The sequence below is a fragment of the Malania oleifera genome, chromosome 5, assembly GCF_029873635.1.
Source record: "Malania oleifera isolate guangnan ecotype guangnan chromosome 5, ASM2987363v1, whole genome shotgun sequence".
Classification (NCBI taxonomy): domain Eukaryota; kingdom Viridiplantae; phylum Streptophyta; class Magnoliopsida; order Santalales; family Ximeniaceae; genus Malania; species Malania oleifera.
In genome coordinates this window covers 12017582-12039556 of record NC_080421.1, presented here as the reverse complement: position 1 = coordinate 12039556, position 21975 = coordinate 12017582, and the positions used below count along the sequence as shown (strand labels likewise).

At 34.8% G+C, this 21975-nt stretch overlaps 1 protein-coding gene and 1 long non-coding RNA gene across 3 annotated transcripts; both read left to right on the top strand.

The window, feature by feature from the left end:
• Positions 1-3781: 3781 nt before the first annotated feature.
• On the top strand, positions 3782-9968 carry LOC131155244 (probable 1-acyl-sn-glycerol-3-phosphate acyltransferase 5). Of its 2 annotated transcripts, XM_058108239.1 has the most exons (6): positions 3782-3952; positions 4115-4194; positions 6385-6504; positions 6589-7296; positions 8251-8381; positions 9300-9968. In XM_058108239.1, exons 4-6 carry the CDS (start codon positions 6725-6727, stop codon positions 9734-9736), a joined length of 1140 nt encoding a protein of 379 aa, XP_057964222.1. In that variant the 5' UTR covers positions 3782-3952; positions 4115-4194; positions 6385-6504; positions 6589-6724; the 3' UTR covers positions 9737-9968. The 2 variants fall into 2 exon arrangements, with proteins under 2 accessions (XP_057964222.1, XP_057964221.1); XM_058108238.1 differs by lacking the exon at positions 4115-4194.
• A 4907-nt stretch (positions 9969-14875) lies between these two features.
• Positions 14876-16239, top strand: LOC131155243 (uncharacterized). Its single transcript, XR_009136772.1, has 3 exons — positions 14876-14912; positions 15011-15073; positions 16127-16239. It is a non-coding gene; the product is annotated as an uncharacterized LOC131155243 (long non-coding RNA).
• Positions 16240-21975: the final 5736 nt, after the last annotated feature.

Sequence of the window (21975 nt, the reverse complement as noted above, 5' to 3'; positions counted from 1 at the left end):
CAAACAAAGTATGCTCTTGATCTTTTGCAACGTGCTTCAATGATTGATGCAAAGCCTATCTCTACACCTTTTGTTGTTGAACAACACCTCTCAACCGAAGGAAAGTTGTTCTTGGACCCTACTATGTTTCGTTCTCTTCCTGGTGCTCTTCAATACTTGACCATCACCAGGCCTGATCTGTCCTTCAGTGTGAATTCTATTTGCCAATTCATGCATGCTCCCACTGAGGACCACTTTTGTGCCCTCAAACGTATTTTGTGTTATGTAAAAGGCACTCCTCATTATGGACTTCAACTCCATAAACAGTCTAGTCGTGATCTTCTTGCCTACTCTGATGCGGACTGAGTTGGATGTCTTGATACACGCCGCTCCACTACAGGCTATGCTATCTTTTTTGGCGCCAATTTAGTCTTTTGGTACTCTAAAAAACAAAGCCCTGTCTCTCGTTCAAATGCCGAAGTAGAATATCGCTCCTTAGTCATTGCAACTGCGGATATTGCCTGGATTACTCAATTGCTTCGGGACCTTCGTGTTACACTCTTAGCGCCACCCAAAATTCTTTGTGATAATCATAATAAATTTTTTATGGTAGTCAATCCGGTTACTCACCCAAGGTCAAAACAAATTGCGATCGACTACCATTTTGTTTGTGAACTTGTTGCTAATGGCACTTTGAAAATTGATTTTGTCCCCTCACATTTGCAGCTTGCAGATTCATTGACCAAAGGTGTCACCAAACCTCAATTTTTTCTCTCGAAGCAAGCTTAGCGTTATCCCTTCTGCCACGTTCACCTTGCAAAAAGGGGGGGGGGGGGGGGTGGGGGAGTGATAAGGGAGAATCGAATATTCTCCATGACATTTGCTAAATCAATTTCAATTCCATAATATCCGATTGATATAGCTGTAGATATATGGTTCCACAATATCCGATTGATATAACTGTAGATATATGTAAATATATTTTGAATATTTGTAATTTTGATTCTTTCCTACTTTATAGGAACACACAAGTGTAATTATTTTATATATATACATGTTATCTCTTTCATATTGTTAAGGAGGATTTCAATCATTACTCTTTGTTTGTTAAACATATTTAAAAATGTTTTTCTAAGGATCCTACCTTTGGGGCAAACAATAATAATGACAATGACAATTCTTTCTCAATGTTGAATTTTTATATAACCATCACATCCTTCATAACTAGTGGTGTTTGGGATTGTTTAAATTTCTTTTTCCGCCATGAATGTTTTTGGTGGTTTGAGGCTTCGACTTAGAAAGAAGTTATCATGTGGCTTTAAGAAAATGAGGAGTGAGGGGGAGAGAGAGGAAATGTTGGCTTAATTGGGTAATGGGATTGATTTAATAAGGAAAGGTTTCTAATATGCTATTTTACGTTATTTGGAAACTAATAAAACTACCAATACTTCATAAATTCTTTTTTCTTTTAATGTAATGTAAGATATCATGTAAAATTATTTTATATATGTGTGTTAATTTTAATTATTTGTAAAAAAAAATAGATGGTAATATTTTAATTTTGTTTTGACTAAAATATAATTTTTTTAAAAAAATAAATTTAAAATATTTGAGAAAAACAAAATAGTTAAAATTTTATTTAAATCATTGTTAGTAATTGATTTTGACTTCAATGCTAAAATATGTGATTCAAAGTCAATGTTTTTTAATATTTGTATAAGAATTTGTCTAATACTATATTTTAGGAGATATTAGATAGTATATATTATTATTTATATCAACATCACCAGTTGACAACTGATTCAATTCGTTACTCGTTAGTTGTATTGATTGGCTGACTTCTTGACTTCAATGAGTTAGTTATCGGTTCAAGTTTTAAAACTATGGTTACAAAAATCAATACTAAATATTTTGATTAAATAAAATAATTGGGAGCAATACGAAATTCAAATTTTAACTATAATAATAATAATAATAATAATAATAATAATCAAACATATTCAAATTGAAACTCCTCTCCCCTGCCTTTAATGGATTTGACACGTGGTGGTAATTGTTTTTTTTCCATTCAATTTTTTTTTCGTCTTTTCTTTCTTTCTCTTTTTATGTTATATGGGAGAGGATGGGCCCTATATGGGCCTCATGATTAAAAAAAAATATTTTGAAGCTCCTCTCTCTCCTTTCCTCTCTCTCTCTCTCTCTCTCTCTCTCTCTCTCTCTCCTCTTTTCACATCTACCCTCCTAAATTTTTTATTATTTATCAAACTTTATTATTTAACCACTTTACTTAAAAGCTTAAACTGTTAGGTTGTGAGCCAATAATATATATTAAGCTTTAATATTTCCCTACACGTGCAGTCCAATAGCATGTGGAGAGATAAACACATGATAAATAGCACACATGATAAGGAATGCAATATTTTTTTTTTTAAATTACGGGCAACAAGACTAGAAACCAGGACCTCCTGGTAACTGCTCTGATACCATGTTAACTATTAGATTGTGGACCAATAATATATATCAAACTTTAACAAACTCTTGTTCTCTTTTTTATTTGAAAAAAATTTAAAATCCAACATGAAGGAGTTATACAAAATATATATATATATATATATATAATGAGTCCCCAACTGAACCACTTTGGATCACTTTATTTCTCAATACTTTAATATTATAAAATTAATCTAAATTAGTAGTTTTTACTCTCTTTATATTTTGTTTATATTTACATACACTAAAACTATATAATTATTTAAAATTTATATTATTTAAAAGCATAGAAATATATATCGTGCTACATTTTTATTTAGATACATTGCATATATTAAAATTAGAAAAGTGATTAGAATTATAAATGTCTTAATATCTTTAAAAATTTATGTACCATATACAATTTCTTATAATTATTTCCATATTCACGTAAATTATTAATAATTGACAATTTTGTTGAACAGATGATGTAAAATAATTTGTTAAATTATGATATTATTGTTAAAACTAATTATCGAAGTACATCTGTGTACTCAGCGTGAAACACAAGCCAATTTTACTAGTTTTATTTTATTTATGATGGTTGAAATTTGTAGGACATGAATTAATTTGGTGCATATTGTTGGAAAGTTTTTGTATTAAAAATATAATTATTCTTCATAAATTTTTTTATGAAGTTGTCAAAGAGCAATAATAAATTTTTTTATTAAATTACATTAACTTGAACATGTGCGTAATAAAAATATTCAACATAAAACGAACATTCCTTTTCAAAATGAGATTTTCAAAAATATCATTCCGTAAAAATATTTTTGATCTTGCAAATCAAATGGTGCCTTAATAATTGAAATAACGTATTAGTGCAACACAATTATAAAATAGAACACCAAATGTTCAAAAAATAAAATAAGTTATACTAGTCGATACTTTTCTATTTTTTTAATTAATTTTTTTAAAATTTAAAAATTAAATAATATAATTTTTAATTAGAAATTAATTTTTATTTATTAAATTGCTCATACATAGAAATTTTTTTTAACGAAAATTAAAGTAAAATGACTTTATAAATTAACACTACATGAAAATAAAAAACCATTAAAAGTTATGACTTGAATAAATCCATTGTTTAAATTATTATTATTATTATTATTATTATTTATTTTCATAATTTTTAAATAATAATAAAATTTATAATTACTTTATCCGAACTGGAGAATGGGAGGGCAAGAGGGTCGGTGGGCGGTTGGTAAATTCAACTTGTTTTGGCAGCATTTGTTAACTGCATATATCCTCTAAGAGCGTCCGCCTCGACAGGTTCACGAGCCAAGGCCTCACTGTGTCCGTCTTGAAGTTTCAAACACCCACAGTGCAAGCAGAAGCTCCCACACTCCCAGAGAGACTTTACCCCTCTGCTTTCTTGACCTCCGAACCCCTCCCTCACCAAACCCTAGAACCCCAGACCTTCCATTCCTCCGCAGACCAGGTATTCTTCTTCCTCATTTCTTCTTCTTCTTCTTCTTCCTCTTCCTCTTCCTCTTCTTTGTTCCTCTCTGATTGTTCATTAACTTCCGATGCGGATCGCGTATTTGTTTATCAATTTGATGATTTTTGCACTGTACCGAGATTGTTTCGTCTCTCCGTGTAGTGCGTTGGGTTGTTCGATATCTCGTTTCTTTGATTTGGGAGTTTTTCATGCGTCTACCGACTGTTATTGTGCAATGCCATGTGAGTGTTTCAGCGGTAGTCCTGTTTGTTTATTTGGATGTTCACGTATGATCCTTTCTTTTTCGGTTAGAAGATTTTTGTTCTGTTTTTCGTTTGTGCTGGCGCATGTCAGTGGATAGACTGGTGGGAACGAAATCGGAGTTGTAGCAGAGAGTGCCTAGAGTGATGCTTAATCATGATGAACGAAATCTATTTTTATAGCGTTAGGGTTCGGAAACACTGCTTTCTTGCTGCTCGCATTGCTTCGAATGATGGAATAAATTGAACGTGCATGCACTCGCATATCGCTTTCTCTGGTTTCACTGCAGATTGATAATGATCACTCATCCGTTTTGTCATTCTAGCTCGACCACCTTACTCAACCACTCTACGGTTATGTTTGGATGTAAGGAAGAATGAGGAACTGATGGGACAATGGAAGAAATTACTTTTATAAGAGTTCCCTTCTTAAGCTTTATTTTATTTTATTTTCCTTTCTTCCCTGAAATTTTCTGAGATCCGAGTGGGGGCTAAGCATTTTGTCACGTACAGGATGTCAAGAATATTTAGTTAAACTTATGACCTCTTTTCTCTATTTTCTTCTCTTTTGACTGGTCCTTCAATTCAATTGTTGGATGTCCATGGTGGTGCCTGGCAGAGCCAATAAGCCTTCTAGAGATTGATGCCCATTTGATCCCTAAGCTCTTTGTTTATGATCTGATACTAATACTGATCAGTATCTGAAATATTTCGTCATTTTCATGCTAAGACAGTTCATTGAGCTTAAATTGAGGCATGGGACAGATTCTTCCAAGTTGAGGGTCATTTTCAACCTTTGAATCTATGAAACTGGAGGGCAATGTTCGTCAATGGTTGATGGCTGTTGAAATGTTAGTGGAGAAGCATCAAGCACGCCCTTTTTTTTTTTTAAATTACCGTATATAACAATTTTTCTTTTTTAAACAGGATTGTAGGACATAAATGTAAACCTATTCTAGTTTTATTGAGGAGACACCTTTCAGTGGTTTATTTTGTCTCGAGGTTGCCATCCCAAACATTTTGATTCTTGATCTGTGTTTGATACCAATATTAGCATTTCTATGACGTAAGTTAACAGGCCGTTTGCTCGTTGCTGCTTCTTTTTTTATACCAACTCATGGAATTTCCTTGTCACAGTGCTTGTTGATGTAGAAAACAACGCATACTGGCTGTTGAAAGGTTAACTTTCAAATAGCTTAAAATATTTTCTTCTAAGCATATCAACATGAAAGTGACTATAACTAGATAACTAGGTACATTAACTCCTGAAGTCTGAGATGATAGAGATACAATATTGTAACTCAAAAACAGGACACTCATGTACACTTCCATGATTCAAAATTTAACTTCAAATTTATTTCGTACTTTAGATAAATGATGCTCATAATCAGACTTCTCTACTTCTGGGCTCAAATTTTGATATCAGTGATGATGGATATCTTGTTTTTGGCTAAATGAGCATGAAGGAAGATTCTTTCAGTGGAGCAATGGTTGGAAAAAATGTGTTTAGCTAAAACACTTTGGGAGCTTGTTTCAGGTTTAAATGGTTAAATCACAGATTTAAAAGCTTTAGCTGTTGTTTTATGGGCTCAAGGCTGACAATGCATATCAGGCCTTAGAAGTTAAACACATTGCTGCACGTCTAGCTTGACTGCATATAGGAGTGAACAAGCAACAACTAATACCCATTTTGGGGAATAAGAATTTTTAACGGATGATTAATTTGGAAAACAATAGTTGAACCCAGGGCCTCTTAGAAACTATGGCTTTTACAACCTCCATTTCTCCTTTGTAGACCCTTCCCTGCTTCTTTAAGTTGGATTCATTTTTGTGCTAGTTTCTTGTAATAGTCAGTGTTCTATGGATGGAAATCTTTTGTTATCAGAATTTCCTGTGGTTTGAAACATAAGTTTTGTCAATTTGTTAACAAATTATAGAAATAACCAAAGCCTGGCTGCTCTTAGGAGCATTGATGTTTTGAAAGTTGTGCAGTGTTGGGGTGTTTCATTCTAATTAATTTAACATTTTTACTTTCCTTATGCTTGAGTTTACTTGTGCACAGGCTTCATTAAGTTGATAACCATTGAGCAGTGTTTGCAATTTTGCATGCTTGTTGCAATTTGTTAAATGTAGGATGATGTGACTATTCTCTTCCTGACTGTCTTTCTGCAGAGTGCAAGGTAAAGAGAAAGTATCCTGATTGCATCCCATGCAATATTTTCCTAGTCTATTGGGTTGAGAGGGTGTCGTCAAACTTTATAAGCATCTTTTCTCTTTCAACGGCATCTTTTAGTAAGTGAGCTTTTGTATGGATTATTTCCGCGCTTAAGGTTTTGACTGTGTTCCATAATATAGCATTCTTGCTGTTGTTATCAGGGGCTGGAGGATCTCTTCATCTCCTTTGCAGAAGTGATGATTCTGTGGGTATTGGCCATCCTATAAAGGTTTTGATTGAGTCGTAGGTGATTCATCTGCTATACAGTTTTGATATTCTGCGTATTCCTGAGAGCAAATGGAAGTTTACAAACCTTTCAGTACAAACAAGGGACAGAAACATCGTGCTTTAACTCCAATAAGGGCATTGAGAGGCTTAATATGTTTAGTTGTGCTATTTTCAACAGCATTTGTAATGCTAGTGTTCTGTGGCTTCATGACTGCTGTTGTTTTGCGACTTTTTAGCATACATTATAGCAGGAAAGCAACATCCTTCTTTTTTGGTGCTTGGCTCGCTTTGTGGCCATTTCTATTTGAAAAAATAAACAAGACTAGAGTGATATTTTCCGGAGAAAATATTGCAGCAGAAGAACGTGTTTTGATTATTGCGAACCATAGAACTGAGGTTGACTGGATGTACTTGTGGGATCTTGCATTGCGGAAGCAATGCCATGGATACATGAAGTATATCCTTAAGAGCAGTTTGATGAAATTACCTGTATTTGGATGGGGGTTTCATATCTTAGAGTTTATTTCAGTGGAGAGGAGATGGGAGCTGGATGAATCAACCATGCGCCAAATGCTTTCATCTTTTAAAGACCGTCGAGATCCCCTTTGGCTTGTTCTTTTCCCAGAAGGCACCGATTTTACGTTAAGTACTTGGTTGTTTTTGTATTTATTTTTTTCCGATTAAGAGTCATTGATCTACATATTGTTGTCAATATCCTTACAATTACATGCTATCTTATAAATGGTCAAGTTGATGTACTGATAACTTGATTCTACTCATCCTTGTGATTTTCTCAAATAATTTTTAAAATGCAAAAGGATTTATGTTCCAATTTCATGTCAAGACTTTGTTATTCGTAGTAATATTTTCCCATTAAGAATCATTTTTCTTCATATTGTTGTCAATATCCATGCAAATAAATGCCATCGTATTGATGGTCAAGTTGATGTATTGATGAGTGTCCTTGTGATTTTTTCAAATGATTTTTAAAATGCAATAGGATGCATGTATATTTTACAAATTGTGTTTCCTAAGGGCATTTATTGCTATCTATGTATACCTCACTTCATTTATTACTGCCTGGCGTAAGTGGCGTTCCATAAGCTGGAGCATTGACCATTTCATGTCCCCTATTGGCATGCAAGTATCAAACACTAGAGCCTATGTAACATCCATAAATGTGTCTAAAACTGAGAACAGCTTAAATGGGAAGCTTGCTAGGGCGCAGGCTAAGCTGTGAACTGTTGTAAACTTGTAGTGTACCCAACATCCTGAATTACAAAAATGATGGAAATAAATAAATTCAAAAACAATAATTTATGTAAATTGGCCACAGAAAGAATCCTGTCTGCATATGGTACCCTCCAATTTTTTTTTTTCTTTAAATATTTTAGTGGAGGTGGGATTGCTCAAACCAGAAGAAAAATCTGAAGTGCTTTTCAATTGATGATGTAGATAGGTCACTGCCAGTATTGATGATATAGATAGGTCAAAGCCACTATCTGGTTGTGGTTTTAATTTGTAACAGATGTCATGTTACTTATGTCATTCTAACATTCATAAATCCTGCTAAGCTTCTTCATTCTTTTTAGCAGCGAACAGAAGTGCATTAAAAGTCAAAAATATGCTGCTGAAAACGGTTTACCTTTGCTAAAGAATGTGTTGCTTCCAAAAACAAAGGGTTTCTGCGCTTGCTTGGAAGATTTGAGATGCTCCTTGGATGCAGGTTGTTTCATCGTTCCTTTTGGCTGCTTAATCATTTGCTACATTCATTGTTTGTTCTTCATTGTTTTTGTTGGGGTGTGTGCGTGTTGGATTTGTACTTTTGAAAGTTGAAAATCATCCATTTAATTTTGGGATGAGGGGTATATACCACAACACTGCTACAGTCTCACCCTATTGATACTGTTATCACTTTTCTCTGATTACTTTTCTAGTTATATTGCCGCTGCTGTCTGTTGGCATTTGGCAAAGGATTGCACAGAAGCACTCTTTTAATCCAGATCTGTTTCCTTCTGCATAAAGGTTATTCTGGGGATTTATATGCGTTAAAGCAGACCTATTGATTCTAATTCTGTTCATTTGTAATTGTTTGAGGTAGTGAGCTCATTTACTCTACTGGTGTTGGACCTAATTTTGCTTTGGTGACTATGATGACTACTACTGATTCTGTCTTCCAATTTCTCTGCCACAATTTCCATATAAATGATGATTTTATCATATGAATGGAGCCTTTGTTTATGTGAATTACAAATGAAAAAACTACTAATGTTTTCAAGCTGAGACTATGCAAAGTTTATAAATTTATTTGATCACACTGCTTTTCCATAATTGCAATTATGCCCTGAACAATAAACAAGTTGGGGGAAGGGAAAAGAAAAAACACTAGATGGGGTTGCAACATAAGGGGCGACTAGAGTATGTTTCATTGTGAGGTTTGTAATTTGTTAACCTGCAAATATGGTTATGTGATCTGTTTGTCTGGCTGCAAATTTCTGTTTGCCTTTCACTTCAAGACACTATATAGTATATATTTATATTGAATTCCAGCCAATCTTTTGCCTGAAAATTTTACCGAACCATTCTTGCTACTTTTTCTTCCAATGCTTCTCGTTATGATGCTGCAGCTTTCTACCTAATGCAGTTTATGATGTAACCATTGCATACAAACCTCGCTGCCCATTTTTCTTGGACAATGTTTTGGGAGTGAACCCTTCTGAGGTTCATATGCACATTCGACGAATCCCCCTTAAAAATATTCCAACATCTGAAGATGAAGCTATTGCTTGGTTGATGGACGCTTTCCATGTCAAGGACCAGTTGCTTTCTGATTTCTATTCTCAAGGCCATTTCCCTCACCAAGGAACAGAAGGAGACCTCTCCTCATTGAAGTGCTATGTGAATTTCACGGCTGTTTTTGCCTTGACTTGCATGTGTATGTTCTTGACCTTTTTCTCTTCTATCTGGTTTAGAATGTATGTCTCTTTAGCCTGTGCATACCTGGCTTCTGCTACCTATTTCAATATTCGACCATTGCCAATGGTTCGCTTCATGAAAACAATCCTTAGTCGCAGTCCTTGAAGGACTGAGGGGCGCTGGCAGTGTCTCTAGGTTCTGGACTGACTAATTTTTTTTCCCATTCTAAGAAACTTATGTGATTATTTTCTGTTGTTGTATTCATTTGCTCGAGTCATATTTTCCATTTGATGCTGCTCTGCATCTTTAACATTCTTTGCATTTGGGAAGAGTGCTGCTGGAAGATTCGTAATGTTTTATATTTATCAGTTGAACCATCATTGTAGTTGATTAACAATTATGTCGTGTTGGGGAGGTGATATATTATGGTAGGTGTAAGGATAAGCTGAAAATTTCAGCCTCATTTGTGCCCCCTTTGCTGCAGGCTCATTTGTCATGCAGATGTCATTGTTTTGGATAAAATGCACCTTTCTAGATGCAGGTTGACATTCAGATGATGTTAATTGTTGTGTGATTGTGCCCTCATCCCTAGCAATTTGGGGCTTTTATTTTTTTGGAGTGTCAGTCTCTTTGGTTGAAGAGGATTGGAGAGAAAAGCAAGTGAAAATGGTAAGGGCTTGTTTGGTTGTGGAAAATAATTTTTATTTTTTAATTGTTACAGAATTATAAAAACTAGTAAAATTGGCTTGTGCTTCATGTTGGACATATATATATGTATTTGGATGGTTAGTTTTAATAATAATATTAGAATTTAATACATTATTTATATCATTTGTTCAATAGAATATATATGACAAGCATAATGTTTGAAAAAAATTGTATGTAGTGTATAAAATTTTAAAGATGTTTTAGCGATATATTATATAAATTAACTAGCGGTAGACCAATTAAGTGAAAGTAATCATGGAAAAAAAATTTATATATAGATCATATTAATTTTGAAAGAGAATTTAAAATGTAAAATGAGTAAAATTTAAATACTTTATTTTATAAAATATGGAAATCTAAACACTTATTAAATTTATATTTGTATATATAAATATATGTTTATATATAATTGTAATACTTTTTATTGAAAGCTTTTGGTGGAAAATAGGTGGAAAAAATTGTATTGTATTACATATATTGTGTCAAATATTTAAAAAATAATTTGAATCACTTTTTATAATTTTAATGTACATAATGCTTGTAAATAGAAATATAATATGGTATGTATATTGTATTTTTGAAAAATATAAATTTAAATTAATTTTATAAATTTAGTGTATGTAAACATAAATAAAAGATAAAAATGTAGGAATTAATAATTTAGATTAATTTTATAATATAAAAGTATTGAGAAAGAAAAGGGGAGGAAAGTGGTTGAGTTTACACCAATTTAAGAAAAAATATTTTTGTGAAATTTATTCATGTTAAGATTTTAATTTTTTTTTTCCATAAAGAAAGGAATTTAAAAAATAATAACAAATTTAGTGGGACCAAGAGAAAGAAGTTTACAAAATGAATTAAAAGATATATAGTAGTGAGACACAAGGCGGGAAGGGGAAGGGAGAGGAGTGTGTTATTTTATGAAAATATAAAGAAAAAAAAAAAAGGAAAAAAGCACAATATAATCGAGTGGGGGAAAATTTACGGAAATGAACCCAATCAATATTTGGGAAGTTGGTTGGGTATTAAACAAAAAAAAAAAAAAAAACATAAAAACCATAGAATCGACTTTTGAAAAGTTGGTTTTTTGTCGACTAGATGTGGGATGGGAAGGGTGTCAGTCTGCGCACAGCATACAAAAAAGAAAATTAAATTATAGAATTGACTTTGGGAAAGTCAATTTTGCACAAAGTTCCTTGACATGAGCCAACATGGCCTTACCCTAGTCCGTTCATTCCTTCCTGTTGCTATAAAATTAATTTAAATCAAAATCTACTTTCCAAAAGTTGGTTTTGACATGCACGCAACTAAAACCCATGCACGTGTTTGGTGACCCCCCTTGTATTTGCTTACCCCCTCCCCAGTAGCTAACCGCTTGCCCCATCTCACTTTCCCCGTCTCCTATTTATTCTCCTTCATCCCTCCCACTTTCCACTCATAATTTCTTCTTCTTTCTTTTCACTCTTCTTCCTTTCTCCTCCAACCTCCCTAGCCACCTTCAAGTAAACTTGATGGAGATTTACTTCTTTTAGAAATACCCTCTTTCAAGGGTCAATAATGACGTTGTCAGTAATAGTTTAAATAATTTTCAGTTTTTACTTTTATTTTGTACATTCATTTCATTTGATATTGAGGTATGCTTATGATAATGTTATATTTATATTAATATATATTTCTGATATGATTGTTTATCGTATTGAATTTTTTTTTTATATTGCAGTTAAACTCTATTTTTAAAAATTCAGAATGACGTCAAGTTCGTCACTTAACAAAGTTACAATCTTGTTATACGTTGATGGTGAGATTATATATGGGTCGACTGGCATTTAGTACAATACAGGACCAACAAAGGCAATTCGAGTTAAAAGGAGGATGAAATTAGAAAGTTTGAGACGGAAAATATATGAAGGATTAGATATTGTTCCCAATGAGTATATGTTAGAATTGACTTTGAGATATCCGCAATGAGTGGGTGGTGGAAATTTTTTATATATCGATGTCCCAATAAAAGATGATGCATATGTCCTAATTGCGTTGGACCAACAAAGTTCTTATCCTGACATATATATTGTTGAGATTTTTGTTAAACACATTCCTTAAAGCAGGACTATGGGTGGAGCTCCAATTGTGCAAGGGGAAGCATTTCTCCATCCTCAATCATATAATGAATACGATACTGTTGAGACAAGTATAGACTATATGATCACCTTTCACAGGTGACAACAACTTTAGATTTGAATGACGTTCCCGGTACATCATTTTAGCCATAATTATTGTTAATAGAGCTTGGACATGAGGAGACTAATTTTCAAGGATTCAATGTAGGAAGTTGTTTTTATCACGAACCCCAACCAACAACTGAGTATAGGCATAACCAAAGTTCAGCTGGAGCTGTGTCTATACTAGACTTTCAAACGGTTCCATCCATTGTTATGAATGAGAGGGGGGCATACATAGTCCAACCAATGCAACCTGATATGGACTGTGACTGCGAATTAGAGGAAGAAGATGATTTAGAAGAGGTGGACGCAGGGATAAATGAAGTCAGTGGATGGAATGATTATGGGATTCAGTATAAAGAAGTTGTCATGCCTCTTGAGAACATAGTTGTGGGTTAGAGACGAGTACACGACGTGCCACCATTAGTGTACATGATCGATGTCGAAGCCGGTTATATTAGAACTCAATTTGAAAGTTCCCCTGAGGGCACTCAATGGGATGGTGTCTCGAAATTTGGTAAGTGTGTGATTTTCGACACAAAGGATGATCTGGTCCACTTTGTGTGCGTTCCCTATGTGCAAGCACACTATAACTTCAAGGTGGTGCAATCTAGCCCAACAACCTGGGTGATTAGGTGCAATGCAGACGAGAGCTATGCTTGGCGGTTGTGTGCTTGTCAACGTAGAAAGCATGGACTCTTTGAAATTACACAATACAGAGGGCCACATACATGTATAAATAAGACTCTCTCACAAGACCACCTGCAATTGAAGTCGAGCTTAGTTGCAAATGAAATCATAGGAATTATCAAGGGTGATACTAGTGCTTCGATTGCAGCTTTGCAAGCACATGTGGGGTCAAAGTACCAATACCATGTATTGTATATAAAGGTATGGCTTCAGAAGCAAATGACAATTGCAAGGGTTTTTGGGAACTAGGATCTTTCATATCAAATGCTTCCAAAGTGGATGCATACTATATGTGAATCAAATCCTAGTAAAAGGTGAAGTGGGTATGGACAGAAATTCCTGATGCTAACAACTCTGCTATTTTGACATGTGTATTTTGGTCGTTTACAGCATCAATTGAGGAATTTTTTCATTCCCGTTGCTAATTACAACGGCCCCTGATGCCAACCAATAAATATTTCCTTGTATTTATGTGATGTATTGATCTCCTTGATTTACTATTTTCTTAATATTGGAATAATAACCCCTCCCATGGATGTAGGCTTCATAATCGAACCACGTAAATTCTTGTGTACTCTGTATTATAAATATATATAACCTATAGTTTGAGGAAGTTGAGAGACTTAAGCTCTCCATTGAGGAGATTGACGGGAACAATAACAAATTTCGCCTAACTTATTTTGGTATTATATATATATATGTAACGCCCCAAGCCCAGAGTGCTATTGAAAACGAATAAAATAGAAATAAATAACATCACACATCATCATTACCTGTTAGTTGTACATCTCTGATACCATATTTCCAAAAGAAATACCACACATGCATAACATCAAAACCCTGTGGGGTCCATATATCACTATGCATAGATGAACAAATTCACAGCAAAAGAAAAAACATTTTTCATCACTAACACTACCAGAGTACTATCCCAGCCTGGGAACTAGAGTTTCTAAAATATATACATATATCTACACTAACAAAAACCCAAATAAGGAAATAACATCCCACTTGCAGCCACCCTCGGTGAGATCAACTGTAGTAACCAGGAAAAAAAATAATAATAAAATAATAAAATAAAATAAATTAATTAAATTAACAAGTAAAATGAATAGTATGATAAGGAATATATATATATATATATATATATATATATATATATATATAAGAGAAAGTTATTATGATATATATTTAATATATAGGGTAAAGGTATATATATATATAAAGTGTGAAAGCTTCTTGAAGTTATTATGATATATATTTAATATATAGGGTAAAGGTATATATATATAAAGTGTGAAAGCTTCTTCAAGAAGCTTTACTTTAATTAATGTTTAGTATGATATTAATATATATATACATAATGGTGTGCAAGCTTCTTCAAGAAGCTTGCTTAGATTTTTTTTTGGAACTGCTCTCTCTCTCTCTCTCTCCTACGACTCTCTCTCTCTCTCTCTTAGATTTCGGGCCAGTTTTACGCCGGATCAACAAACCGAAGCCACCACGACGCTCCTGGCGAAGTTCTCTATAAGTCTGCCGGAGCGGATCGTCAGGGAAACGAAGTTGGATTTCATCCCAAATCCAAGGTAAGACTTTATACTCAATATTTAGATTTTTGACAGTTAAGAAAGTGATATACGCGTAAAAATACTGAACTTTAATACTAAAAATTTTTATTTCCAGGGGTGTTGATTAGGAACGTTGAGAATCATCCCTAAGTTAAGGTAAGGCTTTTTAAGCCGAATTTGACTTAGTGGTAGTTATAGAAAATGTTGTACGTACGAAAATACTAAACTTTAATTTTGCGAGTTTTCATTTTCAGGGTGTTGAGTTGAGAACCTTGTGGGTACGGGGAAGATTTTCTTAGGGGCTTTTCAGGAATCAGGTAAGGGGATAAACCAAACTAGTTTTGTTTTGAGAAAATGTATGTATATATATATATATATATATATTTAGCATCTGATTTGCGAAAAATGTATATATATGATTTATATTTGGAAAATACTGTTTAAATGATAATATGTTGAATACGTGGAAAATTGTTCAGTGTGGCATGAGTATAAAAATGTTGTGAAATACTGTTTTCTGGGAATGTGGATGGTATGGATTTTTATGATAGAAAACTGGCGTACGGGCTGAGATATATATATATATATATATATGTGTGTGTGTGTGTGTGTGTGTGTGTGTGTGTGTGTGTGTGTGATTTGCCGACGTACGAGCCGTGCTATGTGGATGAGATTTGCCGGCGTACGGGCCGAACTATGATACAATGTGAAATACTGACGTACGGGCTGATGATTTTCATGATATATGTATATGTGAAAAATGATATGAATGATTTGATAATTAATGATATGAGTTATCCATGTATCACGATTTTAGTATATGTATATGATATCAGAACCTGGTTGGCTTGGTCTAGGTTAGCACTTGCACGGTACCGTTGCTATGTGTCCATGGTCCTCGTGAACATGATATCTGTGTTAACGCTGCTGTACGGAGTGGTGTGAGATTGGATGGTCGATGTGGTTATTTTCAAAAAGTGTGCTGTTATCGCCCCTGGTGTACGGACCAGTCTGGGTAGACCCATCGGACCTACAGACTACTGTTTGACTTGGCAGTGGTTGGCCAACCATTGTCAGGTCCCGCCTTCGGGTCATACAACCTAGTCATGTGGGGGTAATACATGACAACAGCCAGCTAACCTATTGTTTTATGTTATTATTATTGTATGAGATGAGATATATTTATGAAAATGCAGTATATTCTGTTATGTGTTGATATATATGTATGTTTTCCCAGATTTGATAAACAGTATTGAATATGTTATGTATGGTATATGTAGAACGCAGAATACTCATGTTGCCACACACTGGTATTAGTTTATTTCCCTTACTGAAAGGTGTCTCACCCCCAAATCTTATTAACTTTTCAGGAGCCCCGGATAGGAGAGCAGGAAAAGCCCCGCTGATATAGTATAGTCTATCTGCCTTTTTTGAAAGGTAAGTTTTATAGGGACAGTTAGATTTTGTGGGAAATGTCTATAGGTTTTATTTTTGGGATGTATATATGAAAATATAATGATTGTAGTAACTCTGGTATATTGTAGTATATGGTATTGAGATGTACATGTTTGTATATTTTCTGCTGCTAGGGCTTTTGCTTTATGTTCTGATATATTCGTGGTGCCCACGGGCTCAGGTGGATTGTGACCTGCTGAACTAGAATATGAGATATGTGATATTGATATTATATAAAAAAAATATGTGGAAAAAAATGAGCAGGTCGTGACATCAACTACTTTCTTGCACTGGAGCTCCTAGGCTCGACTTCCCGAGGGTCCTGAAAGTTCACATTTGTAATGGGGTGAGACACCTCTCAGTAAGACGGAAAACATTATTGTCAGTGTGTGGCAAGGGAGTTATGTTATCCATTTTTTTTCTTTTATACCAAATCCTTAGACTATTATCGAATAGACATGTCGATAGTTTCTACAATATGACACAACTCAAATGAATCTACTAATGGAGGTTTTACGACATGAACAGATAATAATAAACAGTTGATAGAACATGAAGTATAAACAGTATATAAGATAGCAAATTAAGACAGTTGATAAGGTAGTAAATACAAACAGTTGATAAAGTAAGTATCACAAAGCCACAATTTATAGTCATTCAATCCGCCTCAGCATCTATATAGGCACACACACCCCAATAATAGATAGGCCACATAGGCTAGTCCGCATCTATATAGACTTCACATAGCGTTTCTATACAGAGCATCCAATATGCATACATATAGGCCACACAGGCTAGTTTGCATCTATATAGACTTCACACATCGTTTCTATACAGAGCACCCCTAATATACATACATATAGGCTACACAGGCTAGTCCGCATCTGTATAGACTTCGCACAACGTTTCTATACAGAGCACCCCAATATACATACATATAGGCCACACAGGCTAGTCCGCATCTGTATAGACTTCACACAACGTTTCTATACAGAGTACCCTATATACATAGATCTCACCTGCCATTGCACAATTACCCCACAATTCTAGTATTTCACATTTATCACCATGATTATAGTATCTCCTATATCACAATATTTCAGTATTCCACAATTATCCATAGTTAATACTCACCACTTACTCATAATAACATACCATAAAATTTCCAACAATTTCTTATAAGGTCATTTGTTAATTGATCCCATGCCACACAATTATTTTTATCCAAATGTTTATTTAGGTTTGATCCGTTTGTTTCCTCCCCAAAATTCTATTTGATTAGCCATGCCATCTTCCTAACATAGAGGCACGCAAAACCACTCTCCTAGTTATCCCCAAACATGTAAAACACTCAAAATGTCCAATCCTTTCGCCTAAATCATATAGAAATTCAAATACGGTGTATATGTATAATATACTTAATTTTAATTGATTCGAAATTCTTGGAAAACTGATATAATGTATTCCCCTTATCTATTCTTAAAGAAACTGCCTAAACTTTCAAAAACCACGAAGACCTTGCCACTCAAATTTTCCGATGAATGACGGTCTACGTGCCTGGAGGGGGAGAGAGGATCGAAGAGCACTTGCGGAGAGTTCCCGGGGCTAGAGAGAGAGAGAGAGAGAGAGAGAGAGAGAGAGAGAGAGAGTTATGATTTTTTCATAAAAATTTCATGTTACTTCGCACTTAAGTAACTCTGCCGGCAGGAAAACTATCAACGGTTTTTTCTGAGCTTGAAAAAGCCGTCGACGGTTTGGCACTTAAACCGCTTTATGAAGTTGTAACCGTCGATGGTTTTTCTGAGCCTCTCTCAAACCATCGACAGTTTGGTCTTGTGCCAAACCCATTTTCTCTTTTCTTTCCCTTTTTTCCTTTCCTTTTCTTTATTTCTTTATTTTCTTGGTTCGGGTTACTACAATATATATAAACACACATACACACACACACAAACAAACACACCTTGTCGTAAAATAATGAAAATAAGATATCCACAAAAAAAGAAGATAATCCCATAACTAAATAAAGAAAGAAGAAGATGCTCCCATAACTATTTTTGAATCAAAAGTTAAAGTTGGATCTAAACTATAACTTGTAGTGCATCAAATCATTAGTCCTCTATCCAAAGACAGTTCTAGCAATCAATCATACAAGCCTTTAGGGTTTAGTGAGTGGGCTAGTTGGTCTAATATAAAACAAAGAACAATGGCACTAACCCAAAAGACAAGAAATAAGGTAAGACATGGTCTTTTTATTGATTAATTGAAAATAATAATTAAATCAGTATACAAACAAACTGTATAAAAAAATCAACATATAATACAATACAAGTTCTCGAAAAAATATACAATAATGAACAACAAATTGCAGTTAAGTCCCACATGGTTGTGGTCTCCTCTGTCGCTATGGCTGTTGATGTCGTTCTTACTACCTTGAGGGGAGACGTTGCCGACATTGCCGTATGGACAATGTCCATATGCACCATTTGCACCCTCGTTAACTTGTGACGTTTGTGGATCAGTTGTTGCAAGCCAGCATTATGCGAGCCTCGATCACCAAACATATCGAATAAGATTGGTGATGAAATCGGGAATTGCTGGTATTGCTGCTGTTCTCGGTAAATTGGGGGTGGGTAGGATGGAATGTGTTAGAGAATGCATCCTGAAAACCTAGGTGTCAAGAAGAGAGAGCTTAGATGATCTTATACTAATTTTGAAACTACTCATAGAGACGATGTGGGACTGGACGCACACTAATACTCCCCCTCGAGCCTATGGGGGAAATGAGGCAAGGAGAGCCCATAGGGGGAAATGAGGTGAGGAGAAGTCCAACCCACAGAGGAGCCAAGCAGCCCAATGCCCAGCTCTGATACCATGTTAGTGAACTCATCCTCAAAATCTAGGTGTTAAGGAGAGAGAGCTAAGAGGATCTTATACTGGCTTTGAAACTGCTCACAGAGACGATGTGATACTGGACTCACACTAATATGTTAATGTATATAACACTTGTCCCACATCGAGTTGATAAACAAACCTCTCCCTTAGAGTAGACTATAAATAGGATACCCCTATTGTATACAAATTACACCATTCAATACAATTATTTTCTCTTGTATTGTCTCTCTCTCTCTCTCTCTCTCTCTCTCTCTCTCTCTCTCTCTCTCTCAATATTGTATCAGAGCCACTATTTTTTTTAGTAGTCCTTGGCCTATCAAGAGTTGATTATGCTATGTGATTTCCACTATAAGTGGATATTTCACATTAGAAATACTTCTTGTGTAGTCTTGGTATATCAAGAGTTGAGTATGCTCTGCGATTGCAACTATTATTAGTTGATCCTTCACATTAGAAAAACTTTTTATATATCCTCCCCATACCTGTCCAACTGCCTCTAGTCGCTGCTCGCCTTCGACCACCTGTCTCCGGTCATCGCTCGTCTTCGGTGGCCACCTCTGACCGCTCATCTTCGGTCACCACCTCTAACCGCCCGTCTCTAGTCACCGCCTCCGACCGCTCGTCTCTAGTCAACAATTTCCTATCTGAGATGCACTATGTTTGGGATCAGCTTGCTTCCTCAGAGCCAGAATTTACAGATGCCACTAATGCTGTTTTCCAACTATCGGGTTTGTCAATAGTTGGTTCTTTTTCTATTGGCTCTCATTAATGACTTCGACCATGTCTGTGCATCTCTCCTTCATCGTAGTCCCTTGCCTACTTTGGATCAAGGTGTCATTGAACTTCTCTCGGAAGAAACTTACACATTGCCTCTCGCAAGATGGCCCCTACAGATGTTGTTGTCTTCGCCACTCCCAAGGGACCTCACCCAAACAACAACAAAGGGCCTCCATCTGGATCTTCAAAGAAATTCTACTACAATTATTGCAAGAAATTGGGACACATTCTCTTGGAATGTCCGATTCGAGTTTGCCATTTTTGTCAGAAACAAGCCCTTGGTAATTTTCAACGTGATTGTTTTCAAAACCCCAATAGACATTCGCAACAATACCCATTTCGCGGTACTCCTTCTAGATCCCCCGCCACTACTGTTGAATATTCATCCTCCACTACTTCCATTGAAACACTTTCTACTCCTGACCTAAAGCAAATTGTCCAACAAGTCCTTGTTCATTCTCGTAATCCATCCTTAAAAGCTATGTCTGTAACACCCCAAAAAACATTATTATAGGAGGATGTAGTGATTCCAAAAAAAGAAAAAGTTAATTAATTAATCAATTATTATTAATTAAATAATATAATATAATATATTAATATAATAATATAATATAATATAATATTATAATATTATATATATATATAGTTATAACATCACACCCCTTAGCGCCAACTCTTACTCTCTCTCTCCTCTGTTCCTCTGTCCATCTCTCCTTAATTTCTTCTCCAATATTCGGCCAATCGAAAAATAGAAAATACCGCTAGGATCTTATCTCTGTTACCGACATTTTCACCGGAGTGGATTTGTCGTAGGAGCGACCTAGGCACCACTCCAGGGGTAAGGTAACCTCTCTCTCTCTCTCTCTTTCTCTCTCTCTCTCTCTCTCTCTCTCTCTCTCTTTTCAATTTTTCCTTAAATCTCCAGTTAAATTGACGATCGGACACCACCACAAGGTCTTAGGTTCGATCCTCATCATGTTGGCCAGAACAGATTTTTAATTTGGGTTTCTTAGGTACCACTCCAAGTTTAGGGTAGGATAGTGGAAATATATCCGTTAATTGTTTTTAAAGTTTAATTAGTATTGGGAATGTGTGGGCTTAGGAAATATTAAAATAATTGTAATTCTAGGATGTAGTTGATTGAATTGAGGATATGTGAATTTCATGATTTTGAGCTTCAAACGCCGTGGGGCGTGGATTTAGAAATTTTAGTAGGCCTCTCAGTAAGTTAGGTAAGGGGAATAAATTATTACAGTTATTTGAAGAACTACTAGTTGAATTTATATGTGAAAATAAAAATATGATATTTTTCCTGAAATTATTATGATACGAATTTTGGACGAAATTATGTGGCATATGATTTATACTAGACATGTGTTTGAAATTGGGTGTGTGATTTGCACTTTGAATAATAAGACTGATATATATTTTATGTAGAAATAAAGATAAAGGAAACTAGTTATGTTTTATATACTGAACTGGGATAATATGAGATTGGAAATATGGAAAATGTTGAAAAGTGATATACAAAACTGTTTTATTGAGAAATATTGAAATACGTGAAATGATAAATATTCTATTATGAGAATGGAATGCGTACTGGAAATATGATGAGAAAGAAACAAAAAATGATGAGAATATTGAAATGTGATATATACCACTATGAGATGAGATATGAATACTGAAATTTGAATATGAAAATGTGAATATTGCAATGTGAATACTACAATAAGAATATAGAAAGACAAATATTGAAATGTGAATATGAAAATGTGAATATTGTAATGTGAATACTGCAGTGTGAATGTTGAAATGTGAATACTGGAATGTAAATATGGAAATGTGATTATTGCAATGTGAATACTAAACTGTGAATGTGAAATGTGAATAATGAAATGTGGAAATGAGAACCCTGATAGATGGTTGTTGATATAGAGCACGATACCATTGCTAGCGAGGTGTTAGTGCAACCACACGGTCTCATGGAGAGTGTGGTGTGATAGTCGATTGGGCCTTCGGAGAGATGTTGATTGCCCCTAGGTCCGGACCAGGCTTTGGTGGGCCAATCGTACTGCAGACGGACATGTAAAGTCCT

Bases quoted from the DNA above. Each gene is read 5' to 3' on its own strand.
- LOC131155244 (XM_058108238.1), top strand. From the start codon at position 6,725: ATGGAAGTTTACAAACCTTTCAGTACAAACAAGGGACAGAAACATCGT. The intron at 7,297-8,250 runs GTTAAGTACTTG...TCTTTTTAGCAG, and splicing joins CCAGAAGGCACCGATTTTAC to CGAACAGAAGTGCATTAAAA. The intron at 8,382-9,299 runs GTTGTTTCATCG...TACCTAATGCAG, and splicing joins GAGATGCTCCTTGGATGCAG to TTTATGATGTAACCATTGCA.